Here is a 19,817-nt window from a genome sequence, read left to right on the forward strand (position 1 = left end):
TAATGTCCCTCATTCTGATCCCATTTCTGGTATATTGTCCCTCATTCCAAGCCCCTTCCTGGTAAAATGTCACCCATTCTGTACCCATCTCCAGTAATAATGTACCTTATCCTGGGCCTTTTCCTGGGAAAATCTCTCCCAACCTGGGCTCCTTCTTGGTATAATGTGCACCATCCTGGTATAATGTGACCTATTATGGGCACTTTCCTTGTATATGGTGCCCCATTCTGGTCTCTTTCCTGGGAAAATGTGCCTCATCTTGGTCCTTTTCCTGGGATAATATGCCTCATCCTGTTCCCCTTCTTAGTATAATGTGTCCTATCATGGTCCCTTTCATAGGATAATGTCCCCCATTCTGAGACCTCCCTCATAGAATAATGTGCCCCATCCTGGAGGTCTTCATGGGATAATGTGCCTAATCCTGGTCTCCTTCTTTGTACAATGTCCCTCATCCTTCATTCTTGGCCCTTTCCAATAATAATGTGTCCTCTCCTGGTCTCCTGCCTGGGATAATGTCTCCCAACTTTGGCTCCTTCCTGGTATAATGGGCCTCATCCTGGCCCCCTTCTTGGTATATATGCCCCCCATTCTGGGCCCCTCCATGATATAATGTGCTCTATCCTGGTATTATGTTCCTTGTTTTCGTCCAACATATTAAAAACAAACCCCAAAATATTCTACTCACCCTCCTCCAATCCCACGCCTTGGATCATGGCTTGGATCATGTGCATGGTCATATTATATATTCTTGTTATATATATATTACAATGAATATAATCGGCGGTGGGCCCACATTGATCCTTGGTGGGTCTATCATTTTATACAGTTTTATTTATTACATGAAAATCTGTTTAGACAACAATACTATGACTTGGAGTGGCCCCATATGATGACATCCGAGGTGCTTATTGTTTATTGTCTGCTTTCTCCATGTCCATTTTATATATGCATTTTGAACTAAACAAAAGTCTAAAAAAAATCCCATAGCTTAAATATTGAGAAAAAAAAATCTGCTTGAAATAATTTTTATTCTAAATATTGCAAAAGGAAAAAATAATTAAACACTTCAAAAACTACAGTGTGCAAACTTGGCTGAAGATTTCATTTACAAGTTTGTTTTCATTAGAATCCACTGTTTTTTTTACTTAAAAAAATACTAAATTGGATTAGATTAAATACATTTTTCAAATTTTATATCCAACTTTAAGGGTGCGTTTCTACGATAAGAACTATCAGTTTTGGACGCAGTGTGTTTTTGCTGCATCCAAAATGCTGCGTTGTACAGTAGTTGTACCCTTTTCTCCACAGCAAACACTGACCTGCGGTATGGCTTTCCGAGCAGCAGCATGTCAATTTATGCTTGTGGAAACGTGAGTGTTCTCCGCAGGAAGAACACAGCTAAAATCCGCAGTGCCCCGAACCCTGACCGTGGGCATGGATCGCTGCATTCTCCTGAGGACAACACTTGCGTTTCCGCAGTAGGGGGCATTCTGCATCCAATACATAGCATGTCTGTATCGTAGGCACGTACCCCAAGGCTGCCTTTTCAACAATGTGGCCGTAGTGCGAACTTTTGCCACAATTAAAATTAAATTAAAATTGCTTCATTTTTTGCTGAGATTTTGTTATCGTGGCAGTAAAACACAATGAAGTTTGAGGTTTAAAGGACACCTTCCTGTGTGTCAGCTCCTCTGATACTAAAAGGTCCTATTGCTGAATCCATTGGTGAGCTGTAATTTCTTTGTAAAGAGCAGCATCCCACTTTGGGTAATAGACATATTTCATGGCTTTTTATAGTCATATGATCCATACTTGCAGTTTAGAACGTACTCAAAGTAACAAAAGGATTTGATGATTTTTAAAGAGCTGATTCTATACAGAATTTAACTTTTATTGGTTAAAAATCATTTTTTGTTTGTCAACACAAGTAGCTTCATTTCCTAATAATTAGTAATGCGTGCGGGAATGTTCCACATGCTGTCTGTAGGCAAGATGTTTTGTATGGGAAGTGATTAAACTACACATTCCAAGCCCCAAACGCTCCAGAACAGGACATGCCCTTGTAAGGTTTCCAGAGAAGATTGGAGGCTTCATCTCCGAGAGCTTGCGGTAATAATGTGAGAAGAGAAGTCTGTGCAGTTACAGAGGCTGGTTGATCTTTATGTTCATAACGGTATTGGATTAACCTGTATTTATGGAGTAGCTGACATATGGGAGATGTACACTACTCACAAAAAATTAGGGATATTTGGCTTTCGGGTGAAAACTTGGGATGATTATAAAATGCACTCTAACCTTTTCAGGTGAACTCAATGTGACCTTCACTGAATTTTTTAATACACATGTCCAACTTCAATGTTCCAGTCCTTTTTGCACAACTTGCTGTTCTATAACAAGGAGCTTAAAGGAAACCTGTCAGGTCCCTTATGCCCTCCAAGCCAGCAGCATTTACATTCTGCACTTCTGCTCATGCACAGTGTGCCTCTGTAGCTTGTTGTACGCTTCCAGACTTCATAGGCCACTGCACATGGTTGGAAGTGCAGAAGACTTTGATCATGCTCCGTGTGCTCTCTAAAGTCAGGACACATACACCTGGCTTCTGAGACGCACTTGTCTGTTACATCTCGTGGCTCTCCTGAGGCAAGGACTGAGGCAGTCTCCCATTCCTTGCCTGCCACAAGCACTCCTGCTCAGCAGCGCCGAAGGTCTGCCAGACTGCGCAGTGTGCAGGAGATACCTTCTCAGAGAGGCAGCAGAAGGGTGACACCTAGTGGTTCTCCTGTTACAAGGAGTGAAGCGGTCTCCCATTCCTGGCCTGCCGCAGACTCTCCTGCTCAGCGGCCCCGAAGGTCTGCGAGGCTGCGCAATGTGCAGAGGTTTACTGCTCAGGGAAGCAGTGAGATTCCCGTTATCTCTGCACATTGTGAGACCGAGGATCCCGCCTCTATTTCCCAGAGGCAGGAGGGTGAGCATGTGCAATGCGTGGTGGGTCCTGATTCGCTCACTGACGTCACACGGCTTGATGACAAGGCTGGTGACGTGGTGAATCCTGACTGGCCAGGCTGGGACGTCGTGGACCCTGATTGGGTCAAGTCCGTCATCTCCGCCTCGCGCCCGCCCTCGGGTGGAGCTGCACCTCCTTAAAAGCTCCCCCTGCCATCATGGCGGCGCGCGGCCGTCCTTCTATGTTTGGATGTCTGGCAGCGTGCTGCCACGCCACTGCTCAGGCATTTCTGTCTCTTGTGGGCTTGGCCCTTGCTGCTCCGGCAGTACCTCGTTTGCAGGCCGTGTTCCTGCCTTGCTGCTCCGGCAGTACCCCCGTCAACAGGCCGTGTTCCTGTCCCAGGTGAGCTCCTCAAGTCTCCATTGGACTCACCTGGTTATTGAAAGCACACGTGCGTGGGCACCTCTGTGCTACCCTCGTGCCATATTCTCGTGACTTCCACTGGCACACGTGCGTGGGCACCTCTGTGCTTCCCCGTGCAACAGGTACACCGAGCCGTGAGATCTGTGCCATACAACCCTCAGGGGTTAGGGCAGATCGGTGTACATAGATCGTCTGTGACATTCCAGACGATCGCTAGCAGCAACCCGCTCACTCTTCACCCACCATAGCGGCGGTCCCTTACACCGCACAGTGGACCTTGACCGGCGGAAGCAGTCCATTTCCCATCTTGGCACGCTTCCCCGGGTCCCCCTCGTAACACTTGTCACGCCCAGGAATATAGGGTACTCGGTCCCGTGCGGTATATGTCTTGGTGTCATGTCACGGTGGTGGCCGATGCCCAGTTCCGTGCTCTGGGCCCTTTTTGTAATGAAGTGTATTTACTGGGGATTTAGATTAGTGTTCATACGTGACGCCACTTGCAGTGTTGCGGCTATATGTGTGGAGCCACCGCTGCAGAATGTCTCTACTGGGGCTGGTGTTAATTGCAGCCTGGATGGTAGGCCCTCCGCAAGCAGGGCCGGGCCCCAGAGGATGGGTGTTGTGACGGGCATTGGAAGAAGGTAGTCCACACAGAATTTAGTGCAACTGGATCTTACTCACTGCTGGTTGATGGTAACTGGTCACCCGAGGGTGGCTGGTTTCACCTCCAGGTCCCCTTCGTCCCAGTGCCAGTTCAGTACTCTGGTACCTTCTTCCGCTGCACCTGTCTCTGGTAAATGGGTCCCCATGGCATAGAGCAACTGGGGGTCCCCGTCCGGTGGTTTGTCCACTTCTGTCCGCCTGACTGTAGCGTGAACCCTGTGGGATTGGAGTCTCTGGTCCTGTCCCCGGTTCTCCCTTTGCTACTGAGTCTTCGGATTTTCAGTGAGGTCCTTGATGGTACCCTCGCTGTGCAGGTTTTAACAGGTCGGCTTGAAGCTCTTTCCTGTCCTAGGGTCATGTACCCCGTCGGTGCGTAGTTCCGGGAGTACTCCACTGTACTCCACTGGCAACTACTCTCCTGGGTACCAGGTTACCGTTAACCTGAGTCAGGACGTCGCTTTGCTTCCACCTTCACTCCTCCCCTGCTACTGTACGACTTCTTTCCACAGTCTACCCCTCCCATCTGGTCAACTAGTGGGCTAGTCTGGCTCCAGCTCTAGGCGGCCATCCATTGGTCCGACCCTAGCTAAGTACCATTGTAGGGGGGATTATTGGGGAAAAACTGGGATTACCTGGGTTTTTGGTGTTAACGGCACTGGGTCTCCAGGTCCCTAGGGGGTAGGCCCTGCATCCTTATGGGGATGCGGAACCTTGTAGCACTCTGATGGCTTCAGGGGTGCTACACATTGATATGACCAGAACAAGCTGCGCGCATGTGCAAGACTTCCAGGAGCTGGTGGTGATGCTGGCTCTTGGAAATCCTGTTATCACGTCCAAAAGGGCATGATAAAAAGGTACGACAAGTCAGGGGAATTAACGCCCCTGCGACTAGTCACTGGCTTAATTTGAATAAGAAAAATGGAGTTAATTATATGCTTTACGTTTTGTTTTAGAGAATATTATTAATGTTATACAGGGATGGTTTTGAAGTGAATTTGGACATGCAAATGTAAATGCTGCTGGCTTGGAGGGCATGAGGGACCTGACAGGTTGCCTTTAATGGAAAATTTCACAACAGATGTTTGTGTGGCGCCCTGGACTAGCCAGGTCATCACAGGTACTACAACACACACCCCCACCCCGAGACAGGCACATCAGCCAGACACAAAATCCTTGTTGCCTCCCTCCAGGGGCTGATGTCCACACCAGGTGGGGTGGAGCCAGGTGGTTGGCCCCACTCACTGAGGAGTTCACAGTCCTGGAGGCGGGAAAAGGAGTCAGAGTAGAGTGCAGTTAGGGAAGTGAAGGAGTGAGGAGCAAATTGACCGTGTCCGGGTATGTGGCCCGGGCACTGAGAGCAAGGTTGGCAGATGGTGGTGGCCGTCTGCAGGAGAGGCGAATCAACGCGGAACCGTAGGACCAGGGACGGGCGGTGGCCCGCCAGTACCGAACCGGGGAGCGAAGTGAAGCCAGCACACACAGGCAGGGCCTGTGGACCCCGACCAGGCTTGGAGCCGCCATTAGAGGTCAAATCCGTCAGTGACCAGAACCCCAGGGTTTTCCTAAGCAGAAGGAAATACAGCTACCGCCACAGCTAGAGTTCCAAGGGCCAGAGCCTGCGGGCAAAAGGGCTCCTCCGGCACATATACACGCTGGGGAGCAGGTTACCGGTGGGAACCCATCGGGACTGAACATACACACAGGTGCAGGGAAAGGCAGCCACCACCAACCATCTGGGAGGAGCCACAGCAGCCGGCTGCGGGACCCGTCCATCCAGCCGTTTGGTTTACAAGAGACTTTGCGTACATTTGTGGCTGAGTGAGTACTACCGTGCCATCCGGCACCACGCTGCACAGTCCAAGAGACCCTGCACCTTCCCGACCCTGCCTCCCCGTCACCTCACCGGGCCCCGGGACCACCAACCCCTACCCACGGAGGGGAAAACAACATCCCAGCTGCTCCCTGCCATTGCTCCCGGGATCCCAGTCACCAGCAGCAGTGGTGCCCCAACCTCACCACAACCCGTGGGTGGCATCACGGACTAAATCCCCAAACCAAACCACCCCTTTCACTCACGGGCCCACCGCTCGAGCCACCGAGCAGCCATCGCAGCAGCGCCGGACCCGAGCGTTAGCGAGAGCAGTGGCGCACCCCCCGCCCTCGACATTTGATCCATGAAACGCCCAATAAATTTCAGGGTTAATTAGAATAGGTATTTAAACAGTCCATCTCATCATGCTGTTCACATTTTGACATCATGAGGCTAAAACGTCACCTAACAATTGATCAACAGTACCTCTCCATTGCGTGGCTTCAAGCAGGAGATTCTCAGACTAAAGTGGCCACTGAGCTAAGAGTGTCACAGACTGTCATTAGCAGGTTGTAACAGAGAGACTGGAAGAGTCACAAAAAGGCATAGAAGTAGACATCCTTTGGCTGCATTTCAAACTGATGACTGCTTTATTGTGAACAATACCCTTCAGAACTGGATGAGGAATGCCACACAGCTCAAGGCACATTTAAGGGAGGTGAGAGGCACCCAAGTGTCACGTCAGACCTTTTGAAACCATTTACATCAGCGTGGTCTGCATGGTAGATGAATGACCTGCAAGGATACCTGACCACACCACCATGCACGGGAGCATCTATGCTGGACGAGGGACCAGTGGTCCTCAATGCTGTTCACTGATGAAAGTTGATTCACATTGAGCATAAATAATGGCCACCAACGATGTTTGAGATGTCAAGGAAAACACTATGCATCAGCCACAGTTGTCACCAGATGAGCTTTTGGTAGTGGTGGTACAGTGAGGGCTGTTGTGTCTAGTCAATACAGAATTGCCCTACAATTTGTGAATGGTATAGTGAAAAGCCCCTACTACTTGAATGACCTCATTAATCCAGTCATTGTGCCTCTGCATGAACAACATAATCCTAATTTCATTCTCATGGGCAACAATAATCAAGCTTATCGAGGCCGCATCATTAGGGAATGGCTGCTGGAGACTGGGCTACCTCAAGTTGAGTGACCTGCACTTTCGCCAGAAATGCATCCCATAGAAAACCTATGGGATCAGCTGAGTCACCGTGTAGAGGCTCGTAACGCTATACCCCAGAAGCTCAATGACCTGAGGGCCACCCTTCAAGAAAAGTTTGATGTCATTCCTCAGCAGACAATGACTTGACTTGTGAACACATGAGATGTCGTTGTCAAACTATAATTGATGCTAAAGGCCTCATGACAAGTTGTTGACATTTTAAGGGGTATACCCATCACTGTTGTTGGCTTTTTGTATCCATAAATTGTTTGGGAGGAGGAAATCACCATTACATGCTTCTACTTAAATGCCCTACTTTCATGATAAAATATCACTGTACCATGATCGTTTTACATGTTCCTTAAATCTCACCCAAAAGCCAAATATCCCTAACTTTTCATGAGTAGTGTATTCTTGATCCTAAAAAAGTCATGCCCAGACCTTCGTGTAGCAGTATAGCATGAGTAAATCATACAGTGCCAAAGTGATTTCTTCTATTGTTAAAGGGAACCAATCACCAGGATTTTCGTATATAACCTAAAGCCAGTGCTATACTGGCACTATCAGGCTGATTCTCTACATACCTTTAGTGGTCAGCTCAGATGTATAGGTTTTGAAACACAAGAAAGTAAAGATTATAAAATCGGCAGCCTCTTGAGTGACAGCAGCAAAGGATCAGATAATATCTGGGGGGTATGCATAGTTATCCCCTCCCCCTATTACAATTAGCATAAGTATTATACAAACGATTCATTTCCCCTTGCAGGACCTGTTTGAGGTCATACCCTTGTGACCAGAAGGGGTAGGGCCTCAACCAACAAAGCTGATACCAGGAAGCAACATTTTTCTGTTGTCTGAGGCCCTGCCCCTTCTGGTCACATGGGTATGACCTCACACAGGTCCTGCAAGGGAAAAAGTGAATTATTTGTATAATACGTATGCTAATTCTAACAGGAGGAGGGGATAACTATGACACCCCCCCAGATATTATCTGATCCTCAGCTGCTGTCACTGAAGAAGCTGCTGATTTTATAAACTTTACTTTCTTGTGTTTCAAAACCTATACCTTTTAGTAGTCAGCTCGGTTGCATAGGTTTTGAAATCCAATAAAGTAAAACTTATAAAATCATCAGCTTCTTGAGTGACAGCAGCTGAGGAGCAGATAATATCTGGGGGGAGTATTCATAGTTATCCCCTCCCCTGTTAGAATTAGCAAAAGTATTATACAATCGATTCACTTTTTGACTTGCAGGACCTGTGCTGAGGTCATATCCATGTGACCAGAAGGGGTGGGGCCTAAGCCAACAAAGCTGATACCAGGAAGCAACATTTTTCTTTTGGTTGAGGCCCCACCCCTTCTGGTCACATGGGTATGACCTCCTCATAGATCCTGCAAGTCAAAAATTAAATCGATTGAATAATATTTATGCTATGAAGTGGCAGGGGTGGCTCAAAGAATTGATCAATTATTTACTAAAAATCTAATTTTTTATTATAGTACAGTTGGAATAAATTCGTAAATTTGCACTTTTATATGATGCACGCAACTCTCAGATCGTGCTGGCTCTTCTTTCTCTGATACTGCCAGGATAGCACTGGCTTTAGGTTATATACAAAATACTGATGATTAGTTCCCTTTAAGTGTATGCGGCTGCCATATATTGTATATACTGGGAGAATTCTATGATATTTTAAAACATTCATGGAAATCTGTGGCGGGTGAAACCCCAAAAGATGGCCAGAAAAAGTAGTGGGTTGCAGGAGCTTACGGTATATATAGTGGTACTATAACAGATATTTACATCACTTATTTTAATATTTATTTATTTTTAAATATAGGCTCCCTCCTCCAGCCAACATGTCCAGCAAGAAGACCAAAGCTAAGACCACCAAGAAGCGTCCTCAGAGGGCGACTTCCAATGTGTTTGCAATGTTTGACCAATCCCAAATTCAGGAGTTTAAAGAGGCTTTTAACATGATTGACCAGAACAGGGATGGCTTCATCGATAAGGAAGATCTGCATGACATGTTGGCTTCCATGGGTATGTATACAGTCAAGACAACTGTTGGATTTGTTGTAATTTTCCATTGCAATTCTATTTATTTTTTATATATATATGGCCAGAAACTGCACCATTATTTTCCATGGGTTGTATTTGGCACTGCAATTAAAGCTCCCCTCACTTAAATGAGGTTGAGCTGCAATAGCGGACATAAGTTATGGCCAAGAGTGATGTTCTTTCTATGATAATTTTTATTTCATGTCTCATCTGCATATGAAGCATGGGTTTCAAAAATACCGAAAAACTAGTTCAGCGCACAGTGATATTTTTCCCGGTAAAGTGACAGACTTATAGTCAATGAGCTCCATCAGGCACTGTTGGTGTCCGTCTTGTGACAGGTCATGCACTGTCGACATTTTAGTTTTTCTGTTCCAATAGGGTTGCACTTACCTCTCCAATCCCATCCTGACTGGTGACATATCATATGTGTCAATGTCCACAAAAAAGTATATATATGGCTTTAAATCCCTGCTCTCTGTGCCATCAAACAGCAACATCACTAATAAACATTAGGCAATGAAAGATTATATTAATAGATTAGAAAACAGAAGATAAAGCTGGTGGGGCTATAATTTTAAATATTGAAGCAATCTTCATTCTATTGTTTGGATTTCTAGGTAAAAATCCCTCTGATGAATATTTGGAAGCCATGATGAGTGAAGCTCCTGGTCCTATTAACTTCACCATGTTCCTGACAATGTTTGGAGAGAAACTCAATGGTACTGACCCAGAAGATGTGATCAGGAACGCATTTGCCTGTTTTGATGAAGAAGGCACAGGTACTCACAGTTCACCTCAATATCAATGTGTTACTTCTAAGTCTCCAAGTTTCCTTTTAGATACTCTGTAGATATTTATAACATGTGATGTTGCAGGTCACCTCTATTCCTTATTCTTGCACATTCAGTCATATTCTGTCACAGAAAAGTCCCCTTAGCTGCTTCCTGGAGTGGTCTTTGTATGAACACACACTTTTATAATGAATTCACGGGCTGCTATAATCAGACTATTGGCTGTTCTCTTGTATTGCAGCTCAGCTCCTGATGAAGGGGAGTTGAGTTGTAGTACCAAAGAACAACCACTTATAGTGTCTTGAGCCAAGTTGTTCAGTCTTTGTACACTGTGTGAGTCACAAACAACTGACCAGTGCACGTAGTCTGACCATCAACCATCTGATATTGATATTTGTGTGTATATATATACATATAGGTACATATATATACACTGAATAAAACTATAAATGCAACACTTTGATTTCATTTTCATGAGTTTAACTCTAAGATCTAAAACCTATTCTCTCAGTTATTGTTTACAAATGTATCTAGATCTGTGTTAGTGAGCACTTCTCCTTTGCCGAGATAATACATCTATGTCACCTGTGTGGAATATCAAAATGCTGATTAGACACCATGATTATTGCACAGGTGTGCCTTAGGCTGGCCACAATTAAAGCCTGTGTATGTGAGCTTTTTCCCACTCCAGTGGGTTGTGATGATGAACTGCAGTTAGGTTTATACTCTGGAGGATGACTAGCATGCATGTGTATGTAATATACATATATATATATATATATATATAATATGGTGTATGTATATATGCAGCTCTGGCAAAAATTAAGAGACTACTGGAAAAGTTTCAGTTTTTCGGATTTTTCTCTTTATAGATATATTTTTGAGTAAAATGTAAATTGTTCTTTTATTCTATAAACTACTGACAACACGTCTCTGAATTTCCAAGCAATAAATTTTGTATTTACTTTCAGAAAATGAGGAATGTTCAAAATAAAAAAATGCATTGCTTTCAGACCTCAAATAATGCAAAGAAACCAAGTTCATAATCATTTAGAAACAACAATACTAATGTTTTAACTCAAGAAGAGTTCATAAATCAATATTTTGTGGAATAACCATAATTTTTAATCACAGCTTTCATGTGTCTTGGCATGCTTTCCACCAGTCTTTCACACTGCGTTTGGGTGAACTTATGCTACTCCTGGAGCACAAATGTAAGTAGTTCTTCTTTGATTGCTTGTGACTATCCATCTTTCTCTTGATTACATTCCACAGGTTTTCAATGGGGTTCAGGTTTGGAGATTGGGCTGGCCACGACAGAGCTTTGATTGACCGAGCTGAGGCGCATTGTCCTGTTGGAAAAAATAGTCCTCAGAGTTGGGGAACGTTGCCTGAGCAGAAGGAAGCAACTGTTTTTCTAGGAAAACCTTGTATTCGGCTTGACTCATACGTCCTTTGCAAAGTTTAATCCACCCAATTCCAGCCTTGCTGAAGCACCCCCAGATTGTGACCGATCTGCTACCAAATTTCACAGTGGGTGCAAGACACTGTGGCTTGTACGCCTCTCCAGGTCTCCATCTAACCATTAGACATAGGGTGTTGGACAAAGCTGAAAATTAGAATCATCAGAGATTACCTTACTCCAGTTTACTTTGGTCCAATCCTTATGGGCTTTGGCAAACTTCAGCCTGGCTCTCCTTTGCTTCTCATTGATGAAAGTTTTTTTTCTAGTTTTACATGACTTGAGCCCTGCCTCTAGTAGCCTATTATGAACTGCTCTTGCCATGCACTTCACCCCAGCTGCCATTTGCCATTCCTTTTGTAGGTCACTGTAGGGCCAGCCAGCCCAATCTCCAGACCTGAACCCCGTTTAAAACCTCTGGAATGTAATCAAGAGGAAGATGAAAAGTCACAAGCCATCAAACAAAGAAGAACTGCTTACATTTTTGCGCCAGGAATAGCATAAGGTCACCCAAAAGCAGTGTGAAAAACTGGTGGAAAGCATGCCAAGATGTATGAAAGTTGTGATTACAAATCATGGTTATTACACAAAATATTGATTTCTGAACTCTTCTTGAGTTAAAACATTATTAGTATTGTTGTTTCAAAATGAATATGAATTTGATTTCTTTGCATTATTTGAGGTCTGAAAGCAATGCATTTTTTTGTTATTTTGACCATTTCTCACTTTCAGAAAATAAATACAAAATTTATTGCTTGGAGATTTGGAGACGTGTTGTCAGTAGTTTATCGAATAAAAGAACAATTTACATCTTACTGAAAAATATAACTATAAAGAGAAAAATCAGAAAAACTAAAAATTTTGCAGTGCTGTTTTAATTTCTGCCAGAGCTGTGTATATCTGCGCGTGTGTATGTGTGTGTACATACAGTGCCTACAAGTAGTATTCAACCCCCTGCAGATTTAGCAGGTTTACACATTCGGAATGAACTTGGCACTGTGACATTTGGACTGTAGATCAGCCTGGAAGTGTGAAATGCACCGCAGCAAAAAAGAATGTTATTTCTTTTTTTTTTTTTTAAATTGTGAAAAGTTTATTCAGAGGGTCATTTATTATTCAACCCCTCAAACCACCAGAATTCTGTTTGGTTCCCCTAAAGTATTAAGAAGTATTTCAGGCACAAAGAACAATGAGCTTCACATGTTTGGATTAATTATCTCTTTTTCCAAGGCCATCAGAGACAGGATCGTGGAGGGTCACAAGGCTGGCAAGGGGTACAAAACCCTTTCCAAGGAGTTGGGCCTACCTGTCTCCACTGTTGGGAGCATCATCCGGAAGTGGAAGGCTTATGGAACTACTGTTAGCCTTCCACGGCCTGGACAGCCTTTAAAGGTTTCCACCCGTGCCGAGGCCAGGCTTGTCCGAAGAGTCAAGGCTAACCCAAGGACAACAAGGAAGGAGCTCCGGGAAGATCTCATGGCAGTGGGGACATTGGTTTCAGTCAATACCATAAGTAACGTACTCCACCGCAATGGTCTCCGTTCCAGACGAGCCCGTAAGGTACCTTTTACTTTCAAAGCGTCATGTCAAGGCTCGTCTACAGTTTGCTCATGATCACTTGGAGGACTCTGAGAGAGACTGGTTCAAGGTTCTCTGGTCTGATGAGACCAAGATCGACATCTTTGGTGCCAACCACACACGTGACGTTTGGAAACTGGATGGCACTGCATACGACCCCAAGAATACCATCCCTACAGTCAAGCATGGTGGTGGCAGCATCATGCTGTGGGGCTGTTTCTCAGCCAAGGGGCCTGGCCATCTGGTCCACATCCATGGGAAGATGGATAGCACGGCCCACCTGGAGATTTTGGCCAAGAACCTCCGCTCCTCCATCAAGGATCTTAAGATGGGTCGTCATTTCATCTTCCAACAAGACAACAACCCAAAGCACACAGCCAAGAAAACCAAGGCCTGGTTCAAGAGGGAAAAAATCAAGGTGTTGCAGTGGCCTAGTCAGTCTCCTGACCTTAACCCAATTGAAAACTTGTGGAAGGAGCTCAAGAATAAAGTCCACATGAGACACCCAAAGAACCTAGATAACTTGGAGAAGATCTGCATGGAGGAGTGGGCCAAGATAACTCCAGAGACCTGTGCCGGCCTGATCAGGTCTTATAAAAGACGATTATTATCTGTAATTGCAAACAAGGGTTATTCCACAAAATATTAAACCTAGGGGTTGAATAATAATTGACCCACACTTTTATGTTGAAAATTTATTAAAATTTAACTGAGCAACATAACTTGTTGGTTTGTAAGATTTCTGCCTCTGTTAATAAATCCTGCTCCTGTTTGAAGTTTGTAGGCCCTAACTTATTTGCATCTTATCAAACCTGCTAAATCTGCAGGGGGTTGAATACTACTTTTAGGCACTGTATGTGTGTGTATCTATCATATATATATATATATATATATATATATATATATATATATATAAAATTATATCACATACATACAAGGAAAAAACAAAAATGCACGGTTTCGCTGCGCTGCTCAGAAAGGTAGTGATAAGGTTATTTGGGATGTAGATTTATTAATTATTTACATGCCACTACGCGTTTCGGGGGTACAACCTCCCCCTTCCTCAGGTAGCCTACATACACAGTTGAAGCCAGATGTTTACATACACTATTTAGGTTAATTAGGATTGCCAAAATTATTTGTATTTGCCAAATTCCAGAATAGTGAGAGCTGGGGCTATACATAAGAAAGGATACATTGGCACTGGTATACACATTACATAGGAGATAGAGGAGAGACTACAACTGCTGTCATTTGAAATGGGATGGGAGCTTAAACAGCTAATTCTGACCATAAAGAATGTCCTGACATTGGCACTGGCCAGTGTCCGGATGGAAGCCTTTATTACATGTGCTGGATCAATCAGTAGTGACCACTGCATGCGCGTGCACACTTGCAGTCTTAAGAAAAATTAAAGAGCCAGCGTCCCAAGCACTGCAATCTCTGGGAATCTGCTCAGGGGACTGGAAGAAATTACATCAGCCTGCGGGCGATAGGTTGCCCACCCTTACTCTAAGAGAATATGAACTTGGTTGGTTATTTGAATCACCAGGGTGAGGCTTAAGGCCGCTTTAGACGCTGCTACATCACTAGCAATGTCGCTAGCGATCGCACCCGCCCCCGTCGTTTGTGCGTCACGGGCAAATCGCTGCCCATGGTGAACAATATCGCTAGGACGCGTCAAACGGACTTGCCTGACGTCGCTGCGGGCGGCAAACAACCTATTTTTTAGGCGGCAGTTCGTGCGGCGTCACAGCGACGTCAACGAGCGGGCCACCAATAGATGCGGAGGGGCGGAGAGCAGCCGCATTCACGTCACTCTCACCTCGTTGCCGGAGGACGCAGGACGCAGGAACGCTGTTGTTCGTCGTTCCCAGGGTGTCACACGTAGCGATGTGTGCTGCCTCAGGAACGACGAACAACCTGCGTCCAGCATGAGCAACGATATTTTGAAAATGAATGATGTGTCAACGATGAACGATTTGGTGAGTATTTCTGATAGTTAGCGGTCGCTCATAGGTGTCACACGCAACGATGTCACTAACGAGGCCGGATGTGCGTCACAAATTCCGTGACCCCAACGATATCTCGTTAGCGATGTCGTTACGTGTAAAGCGGCCTTCACTCTGCCAATCTGATTAAAGTTACATTTCATATTTTCCATTTAATAGAGGCACGTGCACTGCTCCTTTTGTACATACCAACTGAAGAGGCAAGAGTATTTTACAGCAGATATCTTGAGCAGGTTCTACTTGGGGTTCCTTTGTGACCTTGTGGACTATTAGGCTAGGTTCGCACACTGCGTCTTTTTGACGCTGCGTTTTTGTGCGTTTTTGGCCGCTAAAAACGCACAAACGCACCTGCGTCGAAAAAACGCATCAAAAAACGCATGCGTTTTTGCCGCGATTTGGTGCGTTTTTGGCTGCGTTTTGCTGCGTTTTTGATCTCTGCGTTTTGCTGCGTTTTTCAAATGCATTGCATGGGGGGGAAAACGCAGAAAAACGCAGGAAAGAACTGACATGTCCATTTTTTTTTTTTAACTCAAAAACGCAGGTAAAAAAAAACAGATGTGTGCGGACAGCAAAAATGAAAACTCATAGACTTTGCTGGGGAAGCAAAGTCCTGCAGTTTTGAGGCCAAAAACGCACCCGAAAAATGCCGCGAAAAACGCACTGTGCGCACATAGCCATATATGCCTCTAGTAATCTTTGTTGGGCCACCACTCCTAGGAAGGGAAAATAATAGTCTTGGATTCCCTCCAGTATACACAATTTGTCTGAATGAATTAGTGGAGAGCAAACGCTTTAGAGATGGCTTTGTAACCTTTTTTTCAACCTGATGAGCATCAACAACCCTTCTTCTAAGGTTATCATAAATCTTCCTTGTTTATGCTATTGCCCACTTCCACAAACATGTGGTGTGAAGATCACACTTTGATAGATCCTTGTTATTTACATAAAACAGGTCAGCCCTTCACATCTGATTGTCATGCCATTGATTGAAAACCCCAGATCTAATTTCACTTTTGAATTCTCTGCCAATCCTTAAGTTTCACATTCTCTTGCACACAATATATTTACACAAGATATATATAGATATTAAATAATTTTCTTCATTTAAAAAATGATTAAGACTAATAATTTTGTTTCTGTTTGATTTAGTTCTCTTTATCTATTTTTAGGACTTGTGTGAAAAGTTGATGTAATTTTAGGTCAAATATATGCAAAAATATGAAATATTCACAAACTTTCAAGGACCAGTTTACAGCCTACATAATGCCTTTTAGGCCATGTGCACACTAGAAAGTGAATTTTTCTTAAGGAAAATCCGGACCCTCGTAAAGAATCCCGCACCCACAGTAAAAAAAACGCAACGAAATCCGCATGCGGTTTATCCGCTGTTTTCCGCTGATCTGCCGCGGATTTTCCGCAAGTTGGTCCCTGCGGATTTTTACCATTATCTATGGCAAAAAACCGCAGGTACCTGCGGAAAAGAAGTGACATGCTCATTAATTCTGCAGCGGAAAATCCGTGGGTATAAAAAAACGCAGTGTGCGAACAGCATTTTTTAAATCCCATTAGGATTTGCTGGGGAATGACTGCAGCAATGTTAGACACTTTCTGCAGCAAATCCGTGGCAAAATCCACGGTAAATGCGCAGCGTGCGCACATAGCCTTAAAAATTCTGAAAATTAAATTGTTATGGCTTTTCAAAAGGACCTCTTTAAAGAGATTTTTAGGCTTTCAGCATTGCTGCAAAAACTGTTATATGGAGTTAAGTGAACTAGTTCATAATTTATCAAAAATGCTTAGGCAATCCACCTCTGTGGTGTAGAATATGTTTTAATTTAAGGATGTAGGGAGATAAGTGAAATTAGTAGGATCTAGTAGAATTTTATCTCATGGAACATTAAAGATGGGACAGCTCAAAATTCAGTCTATTCAATTACTATTCATCTCATTAGGAAAGAGGCTGATTGCATCAATTATATTCAGTTATAGCTGTGTTTTCATAGGCAGATACTGAAGGACCTTTCTTTTAGCAGGATACAATCTCTTGTCATGGTAGCTTTAGAACACCTGAGCACTGTGAAGATTGTCTATTTCTTCAAAATATGGCAAGGATTGGTGAATACAGTAGTGAGTTGTCCAACAGAAATGCTGAACAGCTTCCCATCCGTGGATTAAAAAGGTTGTTCACTACTCTGCAGTAGTGACCACAGGTCTGTAAAAACGATAGGGAAGGCTTTTTCTAAATGCCTTGATTAGCCAATTCAGTCTCTGAGCGGCGCTATCGCAGTCCGCTCTTCCCCATTGTGTGACCACCTGGGCTCACAGCTCAGTGTCACAGCCCAGCATCTCGCCTGCTTGTGGCGCTCTGCAGTGAAGGAGAGCGCATGTGAGATGCTGGGCTGTGACGAGCGGTGAAACGCCGCCCACAGCCCAGTCACTCAGGAAGACTGGAAAACAAGAATGCCGCGGAGACACCATCACATGTTTCTCAACGCTGGCAGGAAACGTGGCATTGGCATTGCTCCCACTAGCCAGTTTCCTACTCCACACTGATGAGGGGCAATTACCCCGAAACAGCTGTCTGTGGATGGATACCATGTTTTGGTATAGGCGGTTTCCTTGACTGGAGACTGCCCTTCCCATGGTTGTTCCTTCCCGGTGAAAGACCTAGCTAGTTTCCTGCCAGCGTTGAGAAACATATGATGCTGTCTCCGCGGCATTCTTGTTTTGCATATTTTCCCAGGGGGCCTTGTTCTAGTGTCACTTCGTTGAGAAACACGTGATGGTGTCTCCATGGTGTTGGATGTTGATCTCCACAAGGTCAACCATCCTTACCCATGTACTCAGAAAGACTGGGGCCAGTCGCTTTGATGTCAGGCCAACTGGAAGTTGACCTGACCTCACCAGATCCCAGAGGTCATGGAGCCTGGTGGGGTCACGCAATGGGGAAGAGTGGACCGCGATAGCGCCGCTCAGAGCCTGAATTGGCTAATCAAGGTATTTATAAAAAGCCTCTCCCATCACTTTTACAGAGATGTGGTCACTACTGCAGAGTAGTGCACCGCCCCTTTAATTCAGCTCATACATGGCCACTTTTATGCAACATAATCTAAAGTATATTATTTCCAGTTTATTTGTGTTTTTTTTAACTGTGTTTTTTGCAAGTTTCTGCATGCTGATTCAACCATATATGTGTTCTACAGGCGTCATCAATGAGGACCATTTACGTGAGCTCTTAACCACAATGGGGGACCGCTTTACGGATGAGGAGGTGGATGAGATGTACAGAGAAGCACCAATTGACAAAAAAGGAAACTTCAATTACGTGGAATTCACCCGTATCCTGAAACATGGAGCCAAGGACAAGGATGACTAAATTATCAGTGAACAACAGCATACGGATTGTAAAAATTAGGGGGCCATGGTAAAGCAGATCTGAGAAGAGCCTCTTTCTCTCCTTTTTTGCAGCCATAGTGAAAAAAAAATCATCATAGCAGCTATATGTCACACACTCATACAAGATGTTATATGAAGATTTGGCCAACAATTTTTGATCAGCATTATAGTCCAGGGTTGGCTTTGAATGCAAATGAAATGAGAAAGAGTCATTGTAAATGTTCACCTCCGTCTCTGTCAGGAAAGGAAGGAAAAAATGTGACTGAGACCACTAGGAATGGCCATCCCTCTAGCTGCTCAGATATGTTTAATTCATCTTAATATATACCGTAAATAAATTGATTTATTGACATGACTTCTTTTTTGTGTTGCAACATACTGTATGTAACTGCTGTACAAACCAAACATATAGATGGGCAAATTAGAACTAATGTCTAACAAAGAAGATAATCAAGGATTCAAAAATAACTGTCTACCAAGAAAAAAAACTTTCCCCTTACTTTAAAAATAAAACGTTCATATTTTATTACTATGCACTAAAAATGTAGAAAAAACCTAAATTCCAAAGATTAGTTTATTTAAAACAATAAAGGGACATTCACTACATCCATGAAGAACAACTATACTGTATCAAGGAAAATAAGGGTAGGAGCATGTATCAATTTGAAAAGGCTACACTTTCCACAGTATCCATTTAGGAACAGATATAGGGGAGATTAGCCTTTTCAATTTGATACATGTTCCTCTCCATATTTTCCTTGGTGTATCTGTTCAGCATGAATATCCCTTCTTTTAAAAATAAATTAGTGTTCGTCTTTTTTTTTTTTTTGTTTTTCTAGGTTATAGTGCGTATCAATAAAATATATATAAATATATATATATATATATATATATATATATATATATATATATATATATATATAATATTATTATTATTATTATTATTATTATTATTATTATATATATATATTTTTTTTTTTTTAAGTAAAAGGAGGGTTTCTTTTTTGGTAGACAGCAAATTGGAACTAGTTTAGTGCATCAAGGATCTAAATCTGCCGAAGATGACCTTGTTAATTCATACACATAATTCTAAATTGCATCCATTTACGTAATAATTTGTACTGAAACTCTTAGGAGAATGGAGGCACAATAGGTTCTTTATGGGTCTGTAATATTGGTGTATGAGGACTTACAATAGGTAAAAATAAACTAAATGAGTAGTATCAATGCACTTTTCCCACATTTCTTAGGACTCTTTCTGATCTCATTTTTTTTTTTGGTATTTCTCACTTTTTGTCATACTCTCTGAGCACTACGAGGTGGTAATATGTGACCTGGTCATGGGGTTCGGTGTTTCTCCCTTATATGTGGTATTCTTCAGTCACTATGTGATGGAAATATGGGTAGGTCATAGTTTGGCTGTATTTGTCCTTAGCTTGTAGTATTA

General features: G+C 43.5%; 1 protein-coding gene across 2 annotated transcripts in view; it reads left to right on the top strand.

Moving 5' to 3' along the window:
• Positions 1 to 18,725, top strand: part of MYL9 (myosin light chain 9) — a 57,945-nt gene extending 39,220 nt beyond the window's left edge. For both annotated transcript variants that reach the window (XM_075349821.1, XM_075349820.1), the window contains exons 2-4: positions 8,908 to 9,110; positions 9,749 to 9,910; positions 18,178 to 18,725. In XM_075349821.1, coding sequence (XP_075205936.1) covers positions 8,927 to 9,110; positions 9,749 to 9,910; positions 18,178 to 18,350 — 519 coding nt within the window. In that variant the 5' untranslated portion in view covers positions 8,908 to 8,926 and the 3' untranslated portion in view covers positions 18,351 to 18,725. The remainder of the gene's footprint in view (positions 1 to 8,907; positions 9,111 to 9,748; positions 9,911 to 18,177) is intronic.
• The last annotated feature ends 1,092 nt before the right edge of the window (positions 18,726 to 19,817 follow it).

The sequence above is a fragment of the Anomaloglossus baeobatrachus genome, chromosome 5 (genome assembly GCF_048569485.1).
Source record: "Anomaloglossus baeobatrachus isolate aAnoBae1 chromosome 5, aAnoBae1.hap1, whole genome shotgun sequence".
Lineage (NCBI taxonomy): Eukaryota > Metazoa > Chordata > Amphibia > Anura > Aromobatidae > Anomaloglossus > Anomaloglossus baeobatrachus.